General features: G+C 38.2%; 1 protein-coding gene across 1 annotated transcript in view; it reads right to left on the reverse strand.

The window, feature by feature from the left end:
• nos1 (nitric oxide synthase 1 (neuronal)) overlaps nucleotides 1–17,108 on the reverse strand; it is a 42,386-nt gene extending 25,278 nt beyond the window's left edge. Inside the window, exons 1-4 of the mRNA XM_067570377.1 lie at nucleotides 17,002–17,108; nucleotides 11,577–12,361; nucleotides 9,052–9,154; nucleotides 2,301–2,438 (exon numbers count right to left, since the gene is read on the reverse strand). Of these exons, the coding sequence (XP_067426478.1) occupies nucleotides 2,301–2,438; nucleotides 9,052–9,154; nucleotides 11,577–12,298 (963 nt within the window). The 5' untranslated portion in view covers nucleotides 12,299–12,361; nucleotides 17,002–17,108. The remainder of the gene's footprint in view (nucleotides 1–2,300; nucleotides 2,439–9,051; nucleotides 9,155–11,576; nucleotides 12,362–17,001) is intronic.
• Between the last annotated feature and the right edge of the window lie 7,359 nt (nucleotides 17,109–24,467).

The raw sequence follows: 24,467 nt of genomic DNA on the forward strand, positions 1-24,467 counted from the left end.
GCTAGACAACAAACATGCTATCACAGCCAGTCAAAACAAAGTAAAAATGGAAAACGAAATTGAGAACATGAGAAAATGCTCAAGAAAACAAAGTTAAAAATAAAAGGGTCATTACAGAGAAAATGGATTGACAACAAGAGAGAGCAACAAAGATGAGACAGAAAAACAAGGGGAGTGAGACGTGATGACTAAAAAGGGGGGAAATGGATGAGTAGAGCAGAGAGTGTTAAAAATAAAACAAAGGAATCACTCGTGCTCCAGCACGTCCGCTCATCATACCGCTCTGGGCATTCATGCCAGCCAGCTGTCCTTTTCGAAAAAGACAGATCATCCTTGAATACAGCAGCGTGTGTGATATATAATAAATCTGAAGATGCTATTACAGGCCATTCATTGGGATGCGCACAACAGCCTGTCCGATAAGTCACCAAAGCAATTAGGCTGCTGTTTGGTGCTAACGAATGGCTGCAGTGTTTTGGGGGATGAATGCTTAAACAGTGAGGCTTACCTTGTGCTCGGTAGACCAGCTTACTGGCTAGAGTAGGAAAATTTGGCTGCATGAACATGTAAAACTGCAAGGGCAGAGCAGCTGAATCTTTGCATGTGATTGTGTCTGTCTGGTCTTTTAAACAAAGAATTAGGAAATTATCCTATTTAGCTTCCAGGACATTTTTGAGTCCTGACAGCTAGAGGACAGAATAAAAGGATTAGTAACTTCACTTTTGTTGAGCAAGTCATTCTATAGATGTATGAACTCATTAATATCAGGCAATTTAGATAAAAATATCCACCAAACATCACCTTTGAGTTTACTGAAAATGTTGAGTCATTGTATGTGACCTGTCCCCACACAGAAAATCAGTGATCTGTTGTTTTATTTCTGAGGATTACTTTATTTTTTTATTTTTATTAGCTTTACCGAGATTTCCGGACCCCCTGCTTACTGGCTAAATAGTAACAAGCTGAATCACTAACAGTTCAGGCAAAAGCTCTCTAATGTACAGTATGCGTAGCTTGTAAGAAGCAGAGAGAAAGCACACCATGCTGCGCTATTATTCTTCAATCTAATTGACTTGCAAATTATCTGTTGGTAAGTCTGCAGGCTAAATGTTTGTTCAGTCAATCAATACACTGAATTTTATGTTCATCAGTGGCTTTAAGATACTATTAAAGCTGCAGATATAATATCTGTCAAATGTGTTAGTTAACCTGTGTAGTATGTATATATCAGTGACTACTGACTTTTATTGTGACGCATCTACTTTGGCTATCTGGTACAACATTTAGATTATTTACTCTATAATACGTCAACAACAACTTAACCAGGTCAAATTCTTTGTACTTTTCTGCTTGGTCTTGGTGTAAACCTAGTTTTAAATCTCTAAATGGTTTACAGCCATTTTTAAATATTAAAGGAATTGTTCGACATTTTAGGAAATACTCTTTTTCACTTTCTAGCGGAAGATTAGATGAGATCAAGATCGACACGCTTATATCTGTGTATTAAATATGAAGCTACAGCCAGCAGCCAGTTAGCTTAGCTTAGCATAAAGACTGGAAACTGGAGGAAACAGCTAGTCTGGCTCTGTCCGGCAGCAACAAAACTATTTGTAAAGCTCACAAATTGACACATTTAATCTCATCTCAGTACAAAAAAAATGTACGGTTATGTAGGGTTATGTGACGGACTATTTCTTCCTCTTACTGGCTAGGACCAGTAACTTCCTGGAATATCCACTGGTTGCCTGGCAACTGGTCCCAGCCAAGAAATAGTTTGGCACATAACCCCAAGTAAAACAATGAATTGTTGTTTTTACATGTTTTTTTTTGTACCCTATGATCTGATTTGAGGTTGTAGTTTCTTATCTTGTAGTGAATCTTGTAATTGCAGCCTCAAAACTCATCATAGAATTGAGTCAACACACAAATAACTAAAGCAGTCTAAACTGAATTTTAAGGTTTTTCTAAAAAAGTTTTATTTATTTATTGCAGGGCTGTTGTATTGCATTGCATTACAATTGCATCATGCAGGTGTTTCTATTCTTCTGGTCACTTGGTGCCAGTAGTTTTAATCCTGTCCAATTTAGTAAGGGGTGCGATGACATGAAGAAACAATAGCACCTCATTGCCTTCTTACAGATTCAACACTGGCATAGGAGCCCTGGTTATTTTCTGACTTGAGTCACGACATAAAAATCTTTCACAACCCTTGTCAGAATGGTTGCCTCAGCGACAAATGTTAATGCTGCAGCAGACCTCTTTATCCATCCATTAATTGGACAGATTTTGATATGCCTTACCTTGCCAGAACTGTGGTGGAGTACATCGCTGTAGACAGTGCCAGTCTCCCAGTTCTTGATCTTTATGAAGCGGGGGCATTTGGAGGGGCTTCCATTCTGCAGTGACTTGGTGGGTGAGGTCCTGCCCTTGGCTGGGGGCTGAAAAGAGTACAGGGACATTTAAACATGAGTCATGACTTCGGGGCACTGTGCTGTATCTGCTAATGGTTTCTGACCCCTGAGCCATCATTGACTCAAGCTCTCTCTCAAGTTGTTTATGACTGGAAGTCACACTGTGGTAAGATGAAAAGAGATGCAGCCCTCTAACTGGGGGAAGTGGATTTGAGTGCCATGATAGAAATTGATTGGCAACGCTTAGGAAAGAAATAACATCAGAAATATCTGGAAGCATTTTAGCGGCACTTTTACAACCATTGTGAACTCCTAGCTCTTTCTTCTCACTGCAAATCAGTTGCCATTGTGCTTAAGTCCCTCTTACACAGACTTCTGCACAGAAACCACACATATTCTCTTCTTCCTTAATTTTTGTTTAATTTCTCACTCCATAATAAAGGCAATCAGCATTTAACAGCAGGTTGATGGCAAGCTAGCTCTTGGCTCACTGGGTTTTCCAATACTGTAGCTATTGACTCATGAATGCCTGCAATTTAACCCCACAGCTAACTGTAAGCGTTCCAAGAGAGAGGCACCAAGTGATTGCCAAAGATCAGAGTAATCAATCCCACACCTTGAAGGCTCTTTCATCATCTCCCACGGTATTGTTAATCGTGGGGTGGAGCAGCTTTTGAACAACAGTGACACAATCATCATGCTCTCTAGAAAAATGAATACCAACAGTGTCAAGGCAGTTGAGTCACATTGTCATTTCCTTTCCTCTCAAACAGTACAGAGGATTGGGGGGGTTTGAATTGAAATTGACTTGGTACACACAAAAAGTAAAGAGCTTAGATCCGGTGTGTTCATGCTCCAACAGCAGTAATCCCCACTGTGCGGCTCAGATATGACACATTGTTATCACTGAGGATTATTTGTTTGTTTAAAACCCCATTAGCTACTGTATTGTAACAGTAGCTACTCCTTCTGTGGTCCCCTTTAGTATTTTTTTTTAACAATACTTCAACAAAAAAAAGATACATCAATACACATCTGTAACATTCATAGTCACAATAAGACTCAAAATACATAACGCAACCACTAAGACACACAACAACAAACACCAACTCAAAGCCTGTGTAATACATACAGTAGTTCTATATAATAATTTCATCTCTTAAATAATTGAAAAAAGAAATCATTTAACAACTTAATCCACTAAATCTCAAATAAAAGTGGAATGGACATTTTTCAACATCCATATCACATCTTTCAGAACAGAAAAACAAAAGGTCATATAATGTTCTACTCTATTCCTTGTGTAAACAAATACAATCAAAACTTTTTGTTAAAACATGTTGTATTACTTTCTGGAGTCAAAAATCTTGGTAATGAATTCCATGCCACCATTGCTTGATAATTGACTGTTCTCTGTTTTAAACTTGTACTACACTGAGACAACAGAAAATGACCCTCTGATGACTGCCGAGTAGAATAATGATGTCCATCTGAAAAAAATGATAGGTCACTTAAGTATTTCTGGGGTTTTAGTTATGATGATATTTCTTATAAAACACACTAGAGAATAATGCAAACTGCTTTTTACACTTAACCAAGCCAAATTATTATTCATTGTACTTACTCTTGTTTGATATGGGCAGTCAATAGCGATGTGAGTTGCTGTGTTTTGAGCTACATGTAACCTGTTCAAATTACTTTCTGTTGTGTTGGACTAAATCACTGAACAATAATCTAACTGTGATAACACTAATGTTTGCACTAATCATTTGGTTAAATAGCTAGAATTTTCTACAGTGTTTTTCACCACCCATTTGATCAATTTGGCTGTTCCAAGACGTTTTACTATCAACAGTGATCCCTAATAACTTAACGTCTGTTACTTGTTCAGTAACTATATTTCATATAGTTAAGTATGAAATTGGTGCAACTTTTAATGCATATTTTGAAATAAATACCATACATTTTGTCTTTTCTACATTAAAAACCCATTTATTTTCCACTACCCATTCTTCTATTAACTTTAATTCCTCATTTAAAACCCTACCAAGTTCTCCAGATGTCTGTGTTGATTTGTATATTGTGGAATCATCTGCATACATCGCAATGGTGCCATAATTCAAAATTAAAGGTAAATCATTTGTAAAAATGGAAAACAAAAGCGGCCCTAAATAACCTCCTTGAGGCACTCCACAACTCACTGCTCTTACCCCAGAATAACTACCATTATATTACAGTATATTTCCTGTTGATGAGATAACTTTTGATCCATTCAGCAGCAGATGTGTCAAAGCCATAACAGTTCAACTTATTCAATAACAATTTCATGATCAAGTATGTCAAATGCTGCACTCAAAACCAAGAATATAGCACCAACAACTTTTTTCTTATCAGTTTCTTTCATCCAGTCATCTGAGTTAATACCGTATTCGTAGAGTGCCCCTTTTTATACACATGCTAATACACCGTATTTAAATTTTTTAAAGAAATACTTTTGGATTTGTTCATATACTGTTCTTTCTTTAATTTTCCTCAAAACGGGAAGTAGGCTTATTGGTTGACTATTTTTACCTGAGAATGGTTCTGCGCCATTCTTGGCTAGTGGAACAATCTTGGCTATTTTACATTTCCATTTCCAAGGACAAACACATTTTTCTAAACTTAAAGTAATGATGTAAGAAGTAAGCAGAGCAATCAATGCTGCTACCGGTTTCAGTGGCTTCACATCATGGCTATCAACATCTGAAGGCTTTTCCTTACTCATTCATAATAATTTCTCTATTGCACCCATGCAAACTTTTTCAAATTCAATATTTCTTACTTCATCATAGTAATCATTTTCGTTAAAATATTCAAACATCCTCTTTAATATTATTTCCTGACCAGATTTTGGAACTTTAGTCCTCCTTCCAATTGCAATTAGATTATGATTATTATGATTGCTTTTGAGCACAACCCAACATTTGTAAAAATTAGATCAATGCAAGTCAATGATTGTGAACCATCAGCTCTGCAATATATTCTTGTTGGCTTGGTAATAACTTGTGACAAATTACAAGACCACAACACCTTGAATTCCCAGTAAGTAAATCTCATTATTTATATCACATACTCTATCTAACATTTCACATATTTGATCCAGATACATTATCATTGCATTTGGTGGTCTATAACAGCACCCAATAAATACTGGCTTTAGATGAGGCAGTTGAATTTGTAGGCAGATTACTTCAAATCTATACTTCTTAGATCCCCCCTAACTCTTACTGGTATTTGGCTCTGAACATAAATTGCTACTCCACCTCCATTTGCATTCCTATCTTGTCTGTAAGTATTACACCCAGCTATGTTCAATAAAGAACTGTTTATTGTTGAATCTAAATGTGTTTCTTTATGTGTATGTACATTCTGTTCGATAAGAATTTCTGAAATGTCCTGTGTTTTATTTCTTGAACTCCAAATATTCAAATGAACTATTCTTAATCCCTTTTTCAGTGATGTGGAATTTCTTTGCATCATAAATTTTCTTTGATCAACATAAAATATGTATTTCATCACTTTCAGAGCTATCACAAGAACAACAGAAAAAAACAACTTAACTCATATAAACACATATACACACAATAAGATACAGCCACAAAGACACTCTCATACACACACACACATGCATACGCATTTCACCCCCATTGCAAAATCACAGATACAGCTGAAACTTGAAGCCACGCCATCTCCCATCATAATTCATAGTCTTCCTATGGCCACTAATCCATTTGCTTCTAAAGGGCCTACTTATTACTGAACAACTGAAATTCAGATTCATTTTAACTCAATTTCATAATCAATATATATCAACATTCACAACAAAACTACTAAACAAACTCCCCATTTCTTTGTCATATAGTTGATTGTTGCAGTTCATTCCCTTATTCACATATGTACATATCTGTTGATACTGTAGATGCAAATTCAGCTCCATGTAGGTCATTCCAGTCCTTTTTACCTGATGTTTTGCAACTCTGGTTCAATCACCTCTTTCAAATAAATGTTGTGGACAGGAAGAAAGATCATTGTAGCATAAAGAGACTCTCAGTTGAACAGGCAAAGAAAATCAGATGCAGAGAATCAAGGCTTGTTGACATAAAAATCAGAGCAATTGTGTATTATTTGAATATTATGCTTATTGCTCACTGGCTGGAAGCTATAGCTTTGGTATTTACATTTAAGAAAGTAACTTGAATGCCACAAGCTGGTTTCAGAGAAAGCCTTTTATATGAACAACCTGTAAATGTTTTATACATGTGCACTAATGTAAATTTTAAATGTCGGACTTGAACATCTTTTCTGCCCATTAAACATTTTACATAAAGACCAGGTCAGACTTTGCATGACCAATTTAGTAAATTTAGGAAGTAAAACCAGAACTTTTAGCCTGTAATAATGTAAATAACATAAAACCAAAATCCAAGCATCCTTGGAACAAAGTGATATTCAACAGTATATCCTGTGGTTGCACCATATGTTTAGATAAAGGTAAAAAAAAAAAAAATCCTTTTCAGTTTGTTATCTATGGGCAATTTGAACCTTGTTTTTCAGCCTACATCTGTTTACATTTCTGGCAAATGGCCCCATTAAAAGTATGCTGAATTAGATATTAGAAGTTCCTGTTTGCAGTGTACCCAACAATGTACAGACAATAATCACTGGATTACTTTGATACTGAAGAAACCTAAAAAATGTAACAATAATCAGGATAATTCTGTAGTTATATGGAGCATCTTTTTTCTATGATTTCTAGGGGGACTAATTTATTCATGATGGTCATCAGAGAGCATAAAAATAATCTTCAGCTAATACAGGAGGAGGTCTATAGCTGTTCTTTGTTACTTTGTTTGCTTGTGCACAACGTAAATCCAGCCTGTTTTAATGGGACAGTCCTTGCCCATGCTCTGCATGTTACCCAGGCAAGCTGCTGGACCACATAAACAATTCACAGCATGTGTAAATCCCATCACATGTCAATCTCCAGGCCCCAATGTCAAGAATAAGGTGTGGATGTAACAGAAGAGAGCATCCATGAAGCTACAGACAAAGATAATTGAGCTAATCTGATGAAGATAATTTCATAACGAGGCTTAATCACCAAAGTCTTTCTGGTAAATGCAGTTATGCAATGAAGTCTCTCATTCATCCATCAATTAAAACTTCTGATGGGAAATAGAGATGATGAGAGTAAGACAGGGGGGTAAGTGAGGAAAAAAGAAAAAGAACAAAGTGAGAATGACAGCCTGAGAAATGGAAAGAGATGTTATTCATTAAATATTTATATGGTTTAGTCATGGATTTTAAGACAAGTAAATTTATGGTCTGACAATCGGTGCCTTATTCAGTGATGATTAAGCCATAGCGTGTAAAAAAGAATTCTCTGCTTTCAATGGATCATCAAAGGTGTCTCCAGAACTTATGAGCTAGTGAAATTTGACAGAACATTCTGCCACCTCTCCTTTGCAACGGGCTTATTAAACATTAAATCAAGCAGGAGCAGAAGCTCAAGCTGGAGGGACATGGACAATCCTTCACCAAAACGAGAAAACTAATTTTCAGGCCATAGACTTGTCACTTGAAATTCCTGTATTAAGCGATCTAAAAATTTCTGAAACCTTTTCACTCGTACATTTAAAAATAAAAAAAAGAACTTGAGCGTCTGGCTTGAGTTAATCAAATTAAACACTTAGCAATGAGCCATCAAAGTTAGCATTAGCACTTAGCGAGGGAACTTCCTGCTGCATGAGTCAGTGCACATTCATACTGGACACAGATAGTGATTCCACTTCCCAAACACACCTTCTCAGAAGCACATAGACACACAGGCTTCCATAGTCTGGGCACACACTTCCAAGAAGGACATATGGCTGGCTTCTTATCACATCATACATATATAGTATAGCTTCTCTAAATGCCGTCAAGCATGCCTCATCCACATCCCCCGTCCCTCCCTCTTTCCAACACACTTACACAGACGTTCTCACAAGCGTGCACATTAACACTCTCTTCCCTGCAGGTCTGAGGGGCTGGATCATTTCAAGAGGGGCCACATTTGATGGAGAGAGGGATCAGCAGCTGCATGCATTCATTCGGCCTCCTGGAATTATTTTGCCCCATCCGGTCCCATTGATGGAGACTCAAGCTACGTCACAAGTGGGTGGATAACGCAGACCATGTGCAGATTACAACGCAATCCATGTCACAGACACTCAGACCTGTGATCAGGCCCTTCTATGTGGAAGGCATAAGCTGGATTTAATACAGCTTGCTCCCGGAAGGATCTAATGCCTAGGTGATAGGATCGTAAGCAAAAGCTGTATTACTATGAGCAAAGAAGCAACACAAATGTGCGTGCTCAGTTTCTGAAAGCATGGAATGGGCCAATAGTGTGGGATTATGGTACAAGGGTAAAGATAAAAAGACACAAAGGCAGCCATGGATGTACATGCATTACACAGCTGCAGAAATTCACTTCAGAGGCCTGCTTGTAAACTGACATACACCAACAGAAAAAAGGATTAAGGATCTTTAGGAGAGTAAGAGTAACAAAAAGATCTCTCTAAGTTATGAATAGGGTTGAGCATTTGCTTCATTTTACCTTGTAAGCGTCAGCATTGTGGAGCTCCAGCGGCATGTTTTCCAGCGTGCTGTCGTTATCTGATGCCAGCTGGGGGGCTGTGCCGTTTCCCACGCCAAGGTCCCTAGAAATCATACACAATTTTCTGTCAGGTGTGTAAGTAAATCTGGTCCAAAACTACTCTTTCCTTTCACTTTGAAATCCCAGCTAAATCATGCACACACAAGATGCCTTTCCTCCTTCTATGCAGATAAAATTAAACACAGATTTGCCCAACAGGTATTCATGCGCGACACACCCAAGTAGGCATATTCTCTGTGCAGGACATTGTGTATGTGAATAAACAGATCTTAGCTAACATTACTGTGGCTTACCAGTCAATTCCTTGTACCTGATGCAGTTTTGCAGTTGTGCAACTTACATTCCTACATGTAGGTTTGCAAATTCTCACCACATAATCGTTCTGAGAAGAGGTGCAGTTGGTTTTATTTTTTTGATTTATTTGTCAGATAAATTGGTTTGTAGCAGCCATAATTTATTACTTCCATAACCACATTTTACACACTGGGTTTACATTCTCTGCAAATAAATGCTACAGTACTATGTTCTCCGTTCATCCAGGAAATTGAACTACATTTAGGTTTCTTGTCACAAGATGACTTGTTTGGCCTTATCTCAAAAGTAAGAACATATGGTTTGATACTTAAAACAAACAGTTGTGGTTGTGCAAACAAATGATGAATCAAGATTACTGAAGTTCTGGCTTGTTGGGAGCAAGAAATTCCTGCTCTTCCACCTTCCACATTTATTCGATCTTGAGAGACTAAATGAGAAGGGGGGAGGGGAGATCCCTGTGCTGCTGCTGTGGCAAACCACATGAGACATGAATAAATACGGCAAACTCATCGGCGTGTGATTTCAAGTTTGCATTCCCCCAATTGAAAACGCCCACACACATATCGCACTACCATTCACACTACCCCCCCATCTTTCTCATGAGCACGTGTCCATGCTAATTGCAAATCCTCACAGGCATCCCTTCTCCCTTTCACACTGTATCTCTACAATTCCACAATTTGCATGAGGTAGAGTTCAGATACGCAGAAAAAACAGCAGAAGTTGCATGTGTCATTTGTCATTAACTCAGATTCTGACGTGGAGCATCATCAGCCTCATGCTAAATTGTGAAATTGTATGTAACCGATTCTGCTCTGCAAACAAGCAATCCTTTTTAATGTGCCATTCTATTTCAAGCAAATAGTCATCAAGACAGAATTTGAGAGATGTTATTGCGCATATGTGCCCAGAGATAAAAGATATTATTGGCCATTCTTTTCACAATAACCTTTTTCATTATTTTCTATTTAGAATGCTCCAGAAAGCCTTCCTCCATAGCTAAAACAGAAGATAAAATTAAGTTAGCAGACTCTTTCCCAGTGCTGACCAAATGTCAGCATGTTTTTAGATGGTCTATAGACTAAAATATATCTAAAACTCCATTCCTGGGTACATGGGTGGCCCCATTAAGTGGAGCCATAATGGCAAGACTTCACCATTCGTATGCTTTGAGGGTTTTTTTTTAAGCACACATCTCCCTAGAAAGTAATGAATAACTCAAACAGTATTATGAAAGAGAGGAGGATGTGCATGGATTGGTCAAGAATGAGATATTGATTCAAAGAGACTGTAGCCTCAATTTGATTTCAATTGGTCATGGGAGTACAATAGAAGATAACAGAGACGCCAATATCAACAGTACACTGTGCAGACCATTTAGACAGAGTCAGGGATAGAATATTGGCTTGGACTGTGTAGCCTTATGAAAAACTCGTCCAGATTAAACACTTAAAACAAATTAAAAGCAGTCTGAGGTAAACATTTCATTAAATGTTCAAAAGGAGCTTTAAGGATACAGAGGTATTTCACACTCCTCTTCAATCAAGAGGAACTAATTGGAAGACCTTTTGCTTTCTCGAAAGACAATAAAAATATTCCTATACAGTGTTGCAGTATGGTAATTTGGTCTTCTATGTCGCAGTAATATATAAACTGATGCAGCACTATTTATTATTAAGTATTTACGTTTGAAGTGTAGCAAAATGTCCTTAAATTAAGAAGTTACACAAAAATATAAAGTATCTGTTCAAGTAATCAAACAATAGCAAATGAAATGGTTGTGACGAATGTTGTGAGTGATATCATCCTTAATTAAGCTTTGGTAGAGACCAGCGTGCAGACAGAAATTACTTGGCACTGTATACTGAGTCATATTAGATGGATGAGAGCCTGTCTCTAACAGCCAATGAAACACAGCTGGGCCAGGTAGTTTAGGGACAGCAGGATGGTAAAGTGAGTAGGGAGACTGTCTTTCAATCAGAGGGCCAGGTGCAAGCTCTTATATTAGCCAATAACCACCTTGCTGAAGAGTCCTTGACCTAAATCCTGATTCTAATTCTACCTGGGCTCTAACGCAGAGCTGCACTAAGGAGGGGAACAAAGACACTTTAACTAGGGGATCAATAAGGGAGTATCACATCACAAATTACCAGGCCACTTGAATCTCTGCATCCCTTCTTCCCACATTCCTCTGGCCTTCTCCATTGATCTCCTTTTTGCTATTTTTGATGAGGCGCAGCACTGGTTCGATCTCCTTCAGCAGCTCATTGTTCTCCTCAAGCCCATTGCACAGGAGAGCTCCACGGCCCCCGTCCCTCATCAGCAGGGGGTCCTGGGCCTGCATGCCTCCCCTCTGCAGGAGGGACTGGGTGATGGACGGAGAGGACAGGTTCTCAATGGCCCTAAGCTGGGGCTCCTTGTTGACCTGCTGCTGCTGCCCATGGCTAAATGGGCTGAGAGGGGAGCAGTGCTCATAGGACTTTGAAGGTGGGAAGGCGGGTCGTGTGACCCTCACTGTGCGTTGACGGCCATCTCCAGACAGGGTGGTCTCCAAGTGGGTGGTGAAACCCTCAGGCCCACGGAGGATGAGCACAGCATGGCTCTCAGGTGACACGTTCTTCAGCGTCTCAAGGGCCCTTTCGTAGGACAGGTCCACCAGGGGCTTGTTGTTGACAGCCAAGACAATGTCTCCAACTTGCACCAGGCCACACTCCTCAGCTGCGCCGCCACGGATGAGGTCTGACACGATGACAGGCGGCTTGGACACCCTCTGCTTCACCAGAAAACCCAAACCACCAACCTTCCTCTTGAAAAGACGTACTGAGATGATGTTGGGCTGCAGCTGGCACACTGTAGGCTCTGACTCCTGCATGGTGCCTGTGTGTGACTGTGCTTGCGTGTGACTGTGCGTGTATGTGTGTCCCCAGGGATGTTTCTGCAAAGCAAGAAAAGAAGAGGGAGGAGGGGAAACAGAGGTTCTATCAGTTTTGGAGGAAATTACCTTGACTGCATTATTTGTTTACAGTGTGTTGATTTAACGTAAGTCAAAGAGGGTACATGAGTCATTAAAGCAGAGTGTTTTTAGAAGGTAATATTACACAGGTCGTTAAGTTCTATTGAGCTATTGATGCAAAATTTTGTCATGGACATGAAAAATCTATTATCCAACTGATCAGAGCTGCTTGTACCTCCGTGATCCTAGTCTTGTATCATAAACTAAATACAACTTCAAACAAATTCTAACTGTAATATTTGGCAAAGGCAAATACCGCATTAGCTAGTACATGATGACAGTTATTGTGAGCAGGTACACTGCATTTGGAAAAGTTTATGGTACATTTTGTCGTATTTCAATTTTAAGCTACTTTACATGTTCACTTAACTACATCTAAGAGGAAATTGTTATAGTTTTTACTCCACTACATGTATTTGACTGCAGTGGTGACTTTTAAAAATAAGATTCTACGTAGAAATCACATGTGACTAATTTAGGAAATATGATAACTCCCCAACAGTTGTTAACACTGCATGCTTACATGTCAGTGCATCACTAACAATGATCCAATAATGCAATAACATATCATTCACAGGGGTACTTTTACTTAAACTATATTTTGAAGCAGGACTTTTACTTGTAATGGAGTATTTTTATAGTGTGGCATTACTATTTTGACTAAGCTACAGGATCAGTAATACTCCCTTCACTGTTTTTTCCATAAATAGTGTGCACAGAGATGATGCAGATTTGCTTGTTACATTTAGCATAAACAGGGCTTATAAGAGCAGACACTGAATATTTCATATGAACGCAATGCTGAGGTGCACTCAGAAGAAATGTCAACACTTTCAGTTTAAGTGTTGAAGTGCTCTTTGTATGTATGCAATGCACAAATTATGTTTGCATGTGTCTTTGCCAATGGTGGAAAGTAAATAAGTACATTTACTCAAGTGTACTTAAACCTGCAGTGTGGAACTTTTGCATATAAATGAACATCCATTGCTTTCAAGCCCTTGCCAAACGAGTTCACACAATGATGATTAAACCTATCACCACCAGATAAATTTATCTGTATTTCACAGTGTACTGGAGTCTTTAATCTGGTGTCGGGCTTGACATTCCCAAGCTGGCCGGAAAAACGCATACTACACATGCTCTATGGGAAGGGCATACGCACTAAAGACTTCCAGTTAACTCTCTGCTAACTTGAATGGAGATAAAATAATTTAATCGTGCAGCTCTTTTAGACTTTCCGAATGTTATCAGACTGAATAGATCAAATTCTGACAGTGAAACGCATCATTTTGTGGGGGTTGTGTGACACTCACAACATTTTATCCACTGTTTTACAGCCGCTACAGTAGCAGCACAGTAAGCTATGGCAGAGCCTATGACGTAAGCACCTGTCTGCAGTGTTTTTGTAATTTCTCTCAGTGCCAGAAGGGGGAGACATAAGTCCCGTTCTCCAGCTTTAAGTACAATTTTGAGGTACTTGTACTTTACTTGAGTAGTTCCATTTTATGCTACTTAATACCTCCACTCCACTACATTTCAGATGGAAATATTGTACTTTCTACTCCACTACATTTATTTGATAGTTTTAGCTACTTTTCAGATGAAGATTTGACACAATGCATAATATAACAAGCTTTTAAAATACAACACATTGTTAAAGATTGAACCAGTGATTTCCAACCTTTTTGGCTTTTGACGTCCAGCAGCAACAACAGTAACATGCTGCTTATAAATTGATGCTTCAGTATTTTAATAATCTTAAGATGTCATATATAATAATATATCAGTCAGAGAGACGAAATGAGTACTTTTACTTTGATACTTTAAGTACATTTTGCTGCTAATACTCGTGTACTTTTACTTAAGTAGGATTTGTCATGCAGGACTTTTACTTGTAATGAAGTATTTTTATATTGCTGTATTGGTACTTTTATTGATCTGAATACTTCTTCCACCATTGGTCTTAATTCAACTTTTGAGTGGAAAAAGAAGAGGGCGTGTGTATAAAGCCGACCCTTCTCTCTCCGCGTGTTGCTTGAATCTCGTTCAATCACCCTGTGATTTTGTCTCTGCACTTCATATGAACTTCGCGAACAAAAGGAAGCGCTCCGGTCACGTCTGCCAGACGCTCAACAATGCGTTTGGCTTCCTTTGATGCAAAGCTACAACGAGCTTGTTACTTTGAAATCGTTGCAAGTGGTCGCGTGGGTGACGTCGCCTGCAATGTACAGTGTATGAAGCTGCTGTGCTCGTGCCCTGCAGTCAGTACGCGAGGGCAGGCACGCGGTGTATAGCGGGAATAATTCAGCACCAAGGTCAGCGCTCCGTCTTTACAACAGGCTCTTAATGCTGCCTGCCTTCACTCTCCGCTTTTTGTTATTTCTGTTGCTTTGCAGCACTTCAGTGAATGTTTTCTTTAAACTCTCACCATTCTTTACAACTTCCAGAAATCATCGGGAATGCCCTTGAACGTATAATGTAACTTGGACGTATAAGTTCCTCCAGAGCCCAATAAGTAAAGCGCTCACTTTGTAAACTGTAGTAAATGTACATATTCTTGTATTGGGCACAAGCATAAAAGTCTTATAGGTAAACCAATTTAACTCCACATTCACTTTCAATGCATTCCCTTATTTTGCATATCAGTGAAATCACACATTCAGGTCTTTATGGCTGTAGGAAAAGAGTGACGCTTGTTCATAAATATTGACTGAACTGTCCTGGGGCACAGGAATAACTTAAATGGGCGGCCCTTTAATCCTCACCCTTTGTAGCTGCACCCTACTAAGGTAAGAAATTACCAATAACCGATTTGAATATTGATGTAAATATGCTGAATATGTAGATTAAAACTTTTTTTTTGAGAATGCTGCAGTGTCTGGCTTGTGTCATTCATGAACAAATGCTGCAATCCCAGTAAAGACTCAGCAGATACTTGTCACTTGGGTGGAATGATTCATTATCGTGTTGTTATATTATAAATTATAACTGCAAACCATATAAAGTAATCGGTTATTGTTTATATAGGCTACCATTTCGCACCTGAATAAGAGCTTAACGAACTATTTATCAAGCAAGTGCAGTGCAGATACTCATCATCATCAGTAATCATTAGAAATGTGTTCGTCTACCAGTCGTCAGAAACTCCTTGTTACCTATCCATTGATTAGCAGTTTATTTTCTGATTTGTTCCTTTTTTCTCTTTTTGTTAAGTTTTGACACATTTTTAAGTTTTTCTAAATGTTTGTGCACAGAGCTTGTAATTTGCATTCATTTTAAAACATTTGGTTTCTTCCAGTTCAACTGGTCCTTTCTGTGGATGCAAAACTCAGACACATATTTCTGTACTGAGGATAAGAATATAACATGAAATTCTGGATTATCAACCAGACAAAGTGGGCAAATGTCCAGGGACCTCAGATCCCCCCCAGGGGCCCTAAAAGTCTCACGTTAGCTGCATGTCAAAGCACTAAATCTTACGTTGGATATGATGTATTTTTGTAGAGGGGCCCTGAGTCAAAATCTAGTTTTAAGAGCTTCATTTTTATAGTTTACATTGTGATCACATTGCAAATTATTTCTATATTAAGTTTAATAAAACTACCACAAACCAGCTCAGGGCCAAGTAGGATTATTCCAGCTGATTGCTATTCATACATCATTATGAAACATGTATAGTCTTTGTGCCCTTATGGGAACTTGGGGGCGACAGCGTATATACACGACGCACAGAAAACAAGAGGCAGGAGATGAAGATGGACAGTCAATGGGTCAAATTTTAACAGGTTTACTGGTCCCACTGACTGGTTAATCCGGCCAACAAGAAAACAAACAGGTGGATATCGACTATCGTCATCACTCAGTATGCAACATCAACAAAACGGATTTGGAGAACAGCTTTCAAATCTCCACCTCCACTACGGCAACGAAATTCACACAGATCAACCAAATGGTGACACATTTTTGCATTAAATCCCTGACTGAGAACAAGAATTTCCTTGAGAAGTCCACAAATAGCGAATGAATAAGTAGCAGCAGAACTACGCGTTACCAATCCTTTAAAACAATTAGAACATACATTTAACAAAAAAAATACAAATACTTTTTTGAATTACACGATAAATGTCCACATTTAAAGAACCAATATGACTTAACAAACACGCACGCAAGTACAAGTAATTTTACGTCGTTTTACTGTTCTGCTTTCTTTGAGCATCAATGTACTCGACAAAAATGCACAAGATGTTCCTGCCGAGCTTGAATTGAATGGGTATTTCCCACAGCAACAAGTTCTGGAGACACTTTTTTGGCAAAAATAAAAATAAGAACATCGCCAATAAGGCTGTAAACTCCTATCTTTGTGTGCAAACGAGTTTTCATTTTTAAATAAAATATATATCCTGTTTTAGCCACAGGTTTGTACATTAGTTCAGCATCGCTCCATCCATTCTCAGCTGTTCTACATGTCCATCCACCAGCGGAATGCGCAGCCTAATTTCCCACAGAAATAAATGAGAAAGAAAAGGGAGCATAGTGAATCAAAAAACGGATAAGAAACTCACCCCTGAGAACGAGGTCGCTGTCAAAACGACCTGCTGCAGTGAACTTGGGATAAAACTCCTGCGCTCCCCGCGTCTCTTCCTCAGCAGCGGCTGCACAAGTCTTTCATCCAAAAAAAAAAACGTCTCCAAGTCACAGCGACGCGCTCTGCCTCTCTAGAGACGAGGCATGCTTGTGCCTTTCTGCGCACCGGGGCGCCTTATAAATACAGAGCAATGGGAGACACAGTGACGAGCTGGGAGAGAGCCGTGCGCGGGCATTTAAATGAACTGTAGGTGGGTTTAGTTATGTCGGTATCGTCATCACTCAGCATGCAACAGCCGACTCTCCTCACATCCCCACTCCTCCTAGAGCCTACTGTAGGCCTTCAGAGGGAGGGAAGGGGAAACGCAAGGTGATAGAATAGAAACGTGTCACTGCTAAGCATATGGGTTACATCTTCGTGAACCTGCAGGAAAGTCGGATTAATCGGGATGTTAAATATTCGAGCACTGCTCTGTGATGGAAAGGCTGAGGAAGTTTTGACTGCAAATGCAACTCTTACAAACGCATACCGAACAGTAAAAATAAAAGAAAACACGCTTGACACTTTTTTATGAGAATGATTCCTGCTCTAAAATTCTTGCCAATATTGATAGGTAGGTAAACGAGCATCAGAAGACCATGAAATGACAATATACAGAGGCCAAGCACAAATGTAATCAAACTGCTATAGCCTCTTTAGAGATTATAATTGAATTTTTATTATTTTATTACTCAGCCTTCATGTATCCAGGAATCCCAATGAGATGAAAAGACCAAGTGCAGATAAACATTACACATTCTAAATGAAACCAATAGCCTATAGCACAAAAGAAGACACCATTTATTAAGGGTTTGCCTTTACAAGGTTTTTAAATTGTGACCCCTTGTGATCCCACTTTAAATAATTATGCAGGAAGCTCCAAATAGAAGGAGGAAAGTACATAACAGCTCTTTTATTCGACTCTGACCCGCTGTATGCACTCAATAGGAACAAGTAAAAAGGCAGTTCTACCAGACTTTTAAATTGTGAGACGGCAAAGAAAGGAAGCAAACTGACCAAGAATTTATGAATAAAATGACTTATAAATTAAACTGCACCATTCACAGTGTGCTGGAGGAGAGAGAGAAAAGATGCCAACTCTGGCGCATGATGTAAAATGATGAATTAGTGATTTTAAGTCTTTATCCATAAGGTTTCATGTTACAAAGGTAATGGCTTCAAGATCAGAAATCAAAGTGTTAAAGAAAGAGGCTTCAAACCCATCTTTTCTCTGTCTTTCAAGCGAGGAGAATTGTTTCTTAAATAAAACTTTAGTTTTAAACTTATTTCGCAACAGAGATGCAATGGAATGACATATTTTCTTAGCCTTTCAAGAAGCAGGAACATTTAATAGTTTTTTCTTTCTTTTTTTTTTTTTGGTTAGATTTGAAGCATTTCTGAACACTTGCACCACAAGAACAATGTCTTTTATGTTTCACAACTCCCAGCATTGCTCTCCTGAGGGTCCCAATGGCCCCCTTCAAATAGGATCTGCAGGTTATTGTGTATTTTTAATTAATTTAGAGCTCAACGCAGCATTTGACACACATGATCTGACCACTCTGCTTGCGGGTTGTGTCTTTGTTGGGCTGACTGGTTGAGATCAGCTACTAGATTAGTTTAGCTCTTATCTTGGTGACAAAGAAGGACAATAGAAACACACCCTCCTCCTGCATCCACTCTCCTCATACTATGCAACAAACTGGACAAGAAATTCCACTTAAAACTCATTCAGAAGTATTTCTTTTTGTAAAGATTCTTTGTTTTGCAAATGTGATGTTTTTTTTTCTCTTCTCACTTGTTGCTTGTTAGGTGTTGATACATGCTAAGACTTTTTAAAAAGCCGCTATGTTAATAGATGTGACTGAATAAGTAGTAGCGTTGTTGCAAGCCACTTACAAAAAGTTAAAAAGAATAAATAACTTAAGTCCAGAAAGATCTTGTTCGTATTTTTCCAACTTTTTTAACAAATCAAAAGACAAAACCTCAGTTGTCATCGTATTCAGTGTTATTTTACTATCGTGGCACTTGCTCGTCAACATTACATAGCAGCTTTAGCTATAGAATGGGCTCTTACATGCTCTTATAGTTTGAAATATATTTTTAAAGAAACAAATACATAAGAATACATGTTACTCTAATGTGCTAATATGCACATCTAATATGCTCTTTATTTAAGCAGGATCCACAGACAATTACTATATTTAACAGATAATTATAACCAGATTACAAGAGCAAAGCGTGTCTCACCCTTCAGATGTGAATTTTAGACATTAAACTGATGCTCTTTTCCAGAATGGTTCACTGTGAGTGAGCGAGGAGATTCTCAATCATGCTCAAGTGCACTTGCACAGGATAAATGTAGATGCCGATGGACACACTTTGTTCATTGCCGAGATTAAACACGTGACTGTATGGTTGCAGGCCACCCTGTGTAACCCCAGCCTCCCTCTTGATGTGATCACGTATGAAAATTGGCTCACCTCTCCACTACTGTGTCTACCCCACTTCGGTACCGACATCATAACAAATCACGTCACTGTAGACATTATAGCCGTGCTTCTCTGCATGAGACCTCTAAATGAGGGTTTTTTCCCCAGCAGTTTTTAAGGTTCTCCCCAGAATAGAAGAAAATAATTACCTTCATTTTTCATAACTGGCTGAAAGAGATGGTAGTGGAGAAGCCCTGCTTTTGTTTCCTCTGTTATCTTTCAGATGACGCACAGACATTTAGGTGGTTAGATATGGAGCCTGCTAGCAGAACTGAGGTGAGGGCTCAAGTTATTTATCTGTATGGTGAGATAAAACCTGCTGAAGTTCAAAGTGTACGCGGTTATTCATGCGTGATCAGTGCGACGAGACTGGCCTTTGCCTCAGCTACCACTTGATGTGTTGACATGCAGACAAAACAGAGAGCAATTCCTGAATATGCACACACACACACACACACACATGAGTAACAGGGTTTAATGAAAAAGAGAAGCGATATTTCTGTTGAATGCACTTTAAAGATGTATCTTTAGACACAGGCAGACATACACTCACTCAGTACGCACATACACCCAGTTTCCACGGAAGGCCATGTCATTATGTCAATCACTTCCTGCTTGAGTGGTACCATCTGCCCTCTCATAAAGCCACACACCATGAGGATCACTGTGCAAAGCCCCTGCTTAGCCCTGTTACATCGCACATTGCCCAGAGTTAAGACTCCCTGGTTAGAACAACATTGGTTTCTTTTTATACATCTTCCCGTTTGTCTGTGGACCCTTAGCCTTTTTTCATGTTGAAGAAATAACAGAGTTGAATGCATGTGTGTGTGTGTATGTGTGTGTGTGTATGTGTGTACAGCATGTATATGGAGCTGTAGGAGATGTTTTGTTTGCATGTTTTTTGTGCCTGCAAACCTGAGATGTAATCTACACAACAACCATAATTCACATCTCTTAGATTTCAGTCGTCTTTTCAGAGTGGTGTTCTCCATTCTGTCAGCCTGTTGAAGCAACAGCCATTTACCGGATTGAGAAATTATACAGTGGCACATTCATCCCTTGAGCTGAGGATTTGACTGTATTTATCATACATTTAGAGGAAGCACTGGCATTATCACAGCAGGAGTTAAAGCATATGGTGAATGTATGATGACTCAATTTTACACATCATGACATACTACAGTACAGGTATGTCTTGTCTTGTGACTATATTTATATGTATTTGTTTCTTGTTGTTTTAATTAACACAACTTAAAGATATCTAAATAGTCATGTTTCGGTTTATGTCAAGTGCACAATCTTTTGTTTCTATGGCAACTTAATTAAATATTTTTCCATCATCTTTCTCCTTATTTGTTTATTTAACACACTGTAAATTCTAACATGTTCAATTTACTTGACATATATTTTAAGATGTTTTAAGAATCTGTGGAGACCCTGATTTTGACGAAGGCGATCTGGAAATTGACAGAGTCGGTTGCCTTGAAATTCTCTAATTAGGAAAAACTCTTGGAGCACTGAAGAAACACGCTTAGCCTGCTAAATGAAAATGGCAGTGGTCGAGGCCTGAGTAACGTCGATAACGTAACGTAGCTAATGTTAGCTAGCTAACATGAATGCAGCAATATACAATGAATTGAACAATAACTAAAAGACATTACGCAAAAGTTAAACATTCTGCAATTTTTTTTTTTTTTACCTTGACACTAAGATTGTCTTCCTCGCACCTCTTCTTCATCAACATGGGCTGTGTGGGAGAGTGGAAAACAGCCATATGCACTTCAATTTAAAATCTAGTAAACTTGCCAACTTTGTAAGATGTTGACAAATCTTTCTTTATCCTAGGAGCTTCAGGGTACAAGAATGTCAGTTTTGATGGATTAGTTTCTGGAGCTGAAACATTCAGTCTGTGCTTTATGAACAATTATTTGCTTGCACAGTGCTTTTTGGAAGCTTGTATGTACCATAATAGGTGCAATAATATGCCTAATTGCCCATGGAACATAATTTACTGAATCTGGAATTCAATATACTTCAAGAAGAAAAAAGCTTAGTTCAAAAAGTTACAGTTTCAGACAAGAAGCATTTCGTAAATGAAGGACAGCTCATCTGGCAACAGTTGTAATGCATATTTTCTGAAAGAAGACTACATTATGTTGAAAACAGCACTTAAGTCTTAAACCGTAAAAAAAAAAAACTTCACAATGACATAAACCCACATCCTGATCCTACATTCCAGAATGGACTGACTTTCTCTTAACTTTGCAATTTTTGTTAAAGTTATCCTTTTTGTACTTGCTAGATAAATTCTTAGCATAAGGAATCATGCCGTATTTGTTACACTCTTTGAGCTATTGCTAGACCCCCCCTCCAGTACATTTTGAGGGAAGCAGCTAGAGGCTAGATCATGGGATAGGTTTGAAAGCAGATCTACATTAGATGTAAGATATACATTAAAGAGGCCATCTGTCCTTTCAGTCTCTTCAGTTTGTAATGCAATTTGACATTGATAAGTATATAGAATGAACGTGTAGTGAGAGTGTGGTACATCTGCCTCGAGCAATAAACCTGACAAATCTGGAAAAAATCGAATAAACTCATGATTTCTCTTGCATTTACAAGCTGATGGGTAGTCATATATCTCAAAATGATAGATGCAAAACTGTCTTTAGCTGCAGACATTTCCTGTTTAAATCTAAGTCTTCATCTAAAGTTGTCTCTTCGTACTTTTGGTGGCGATGCACAAAGGAAATGAAAGGGACATAGAAAGAGGCATAGAAGCTAAAAAGTTAAACATGAAAATAAGCAGGTAAATATAGAAAATGAAATTAATAAACATAAGACATTTAAATGTTACAGAGAAAAAAAAGAATAAGAACAAAAACGAAGCAGGAAAAAGAAGACAAAGAAGCATCAGGAAAAAAGCACAAGTAGAAAAGCACAAAGTAAAATACAAGATTGAGAAGAGGGACAACTACAGTAGAAAAAGAAGAAAAATGAACAAAAGGAGTACTTGAAGAAGGAGCTGATGAAAAGGGTTGTTATGCTTCATTTCTTGAGGGGGTTTAATTGATGTAGTATTTTGAAAATGTGCAGTTAATATATGAGATGAGTTTCTTCCCATGGCCCTTTCCCCAACAACCATAATCTCTGCTTTATCCTTATCCAACAGTAGACAACTCTATAATATCTAACTGCAACTACCAGGGATGTCAGCAGCACAGGGATCATCAAGCGAACAGAAAGGTAAAAGAGTGTGTCATCTGCATGAAAGTCCAAACCAACAAGTCCACCAAAATGGCCCATACACCCCCATCAACAACAGATGAGTTTTCTGATCTTACACCCCAATCAACAGGACCACATTATTTGTCTGTGCTTTCAAAAAAAGTTACAAATCCCTGTTGAACAATAAATGTTTTATGATGTGATACGATATGGTTAAAGGATTTTCTATATTTTTCATTGTTGTTGTCCAAAAACATGTCAATGAGCCACACTGTTGCACTGGGTGACATGTTCCTTCGCCATAAAGATTACAGTTACAGTAGTTTGTTTAGAAATGGTTAAAAGAGAAATTAAAATTGTAGTACGTCAACAGGTTGTGATATGTAGCACAACAAGCTAGGAAGCTGTACGCTACCCAGAGTAGTTCTTACACAGAACTAATCTCCAGAGAATGAAAACGTGATCGTTGTTACTTGTCTTTGGAGCCGTTTCCAAACAAACTAATGTGCCCATACTCTTTGTGGCACAGGAACATGTCACCCAGTACAGTGGTGCAGCTCACTGACATGTTTTTAATAGTTTTTAGGTGTTTTTAGATAGTTTTTAGCACAGAGTAAGATGTATCAGGCTTTGGATACACTATCAATACTTGTAAGTAGATCAGTTAATTGTTGGTTTGGCTCTGCATATGAGATTTGATGACAATAAGAAGAATATGGACCAAATTGGCAGCCTTATCCTTTAAGATTTGATTAGAATTAAAATTACTGCTCCTTTAAGAGTAGCGGACCATCATCATCATGGTTACAATAACCATGTGGTTAAGGTTGGGGCACAATTGTTGTCATGGTTAAAAAAAAACAACTACTAGCTCATAGAGGTGCACAAAGCCATGTAATCAGTAATAATTCAACCAAGCTTTCATGCAATCACTTCACACAGGTATTTCAGTGAAGAGCTATGTTTTAGAGCTATCATCCCCTATTCACTTTGGTGAATTGATCACCCAGTTGTCGCAAACAAAATGATTTCCTTCAATCCAAACAGTACAAATACTAGCGGTAAACAAAATTATTTTAGCAATGACACGTTTATTGAGTAGAGAGTTTTTAAATGCTGCAATGTAAAAGCAAATAGTATGCCTTACTAGAAATAACATGGCAAGTTTACTAGATTTTGAACAAAACGTTGAGTTTACTTTCAGTGGTTAATTGTTGTGAAAATAGAGGTGGCACTAGTTCACAGAAATACTATTATTCAAATGAACTTACTCTGAGAGTCTAAGTTATCACTTGAAATAATGAACAGTAGGTGGAGATAACTTAAGGTCCAAAATTAAGGTCCTAAACTTACTTGCAATCATTCAATAATCTTACATGAAATCTAAGAGTAAACCTACTCGAAAACAATATGTCCAACTAACTTTTAGTTGGTTATTAATTTAACTTTAATTTGGCTTTGAAGTTTGCTGGGTAAAAGTGAGGCAATTGGTTTCCAAACTTTTTTCAAGTAAACTGAACATGTTAGAATTTACAGTGTTGGGGTGCATTACTGCCGTCTTCTGGACTACGGTGCTGGTTGGGATATCTATTACCTACATAACCTAATTATTAATATTTGGTATTAAAAATCTGGATATAACACATTTTGTACAAAGTGAAGTATGAGCTTAAAGTAGTACTTT

This window comes from Thunnus thynnus, chromosome 2, assembly GCF_963924715.1.
Source record: "Thunnus thynnus chromosome 2, fThuThy2.1, whole genome shotgun sequence".
NCBI classification, from domain to species: domain Eukaryota; kingdom Metazoa; phylum Chordata; class Actinopteri; order Scombriformes; family Scombridae; genus Thunnus; species Thunnus thynnus.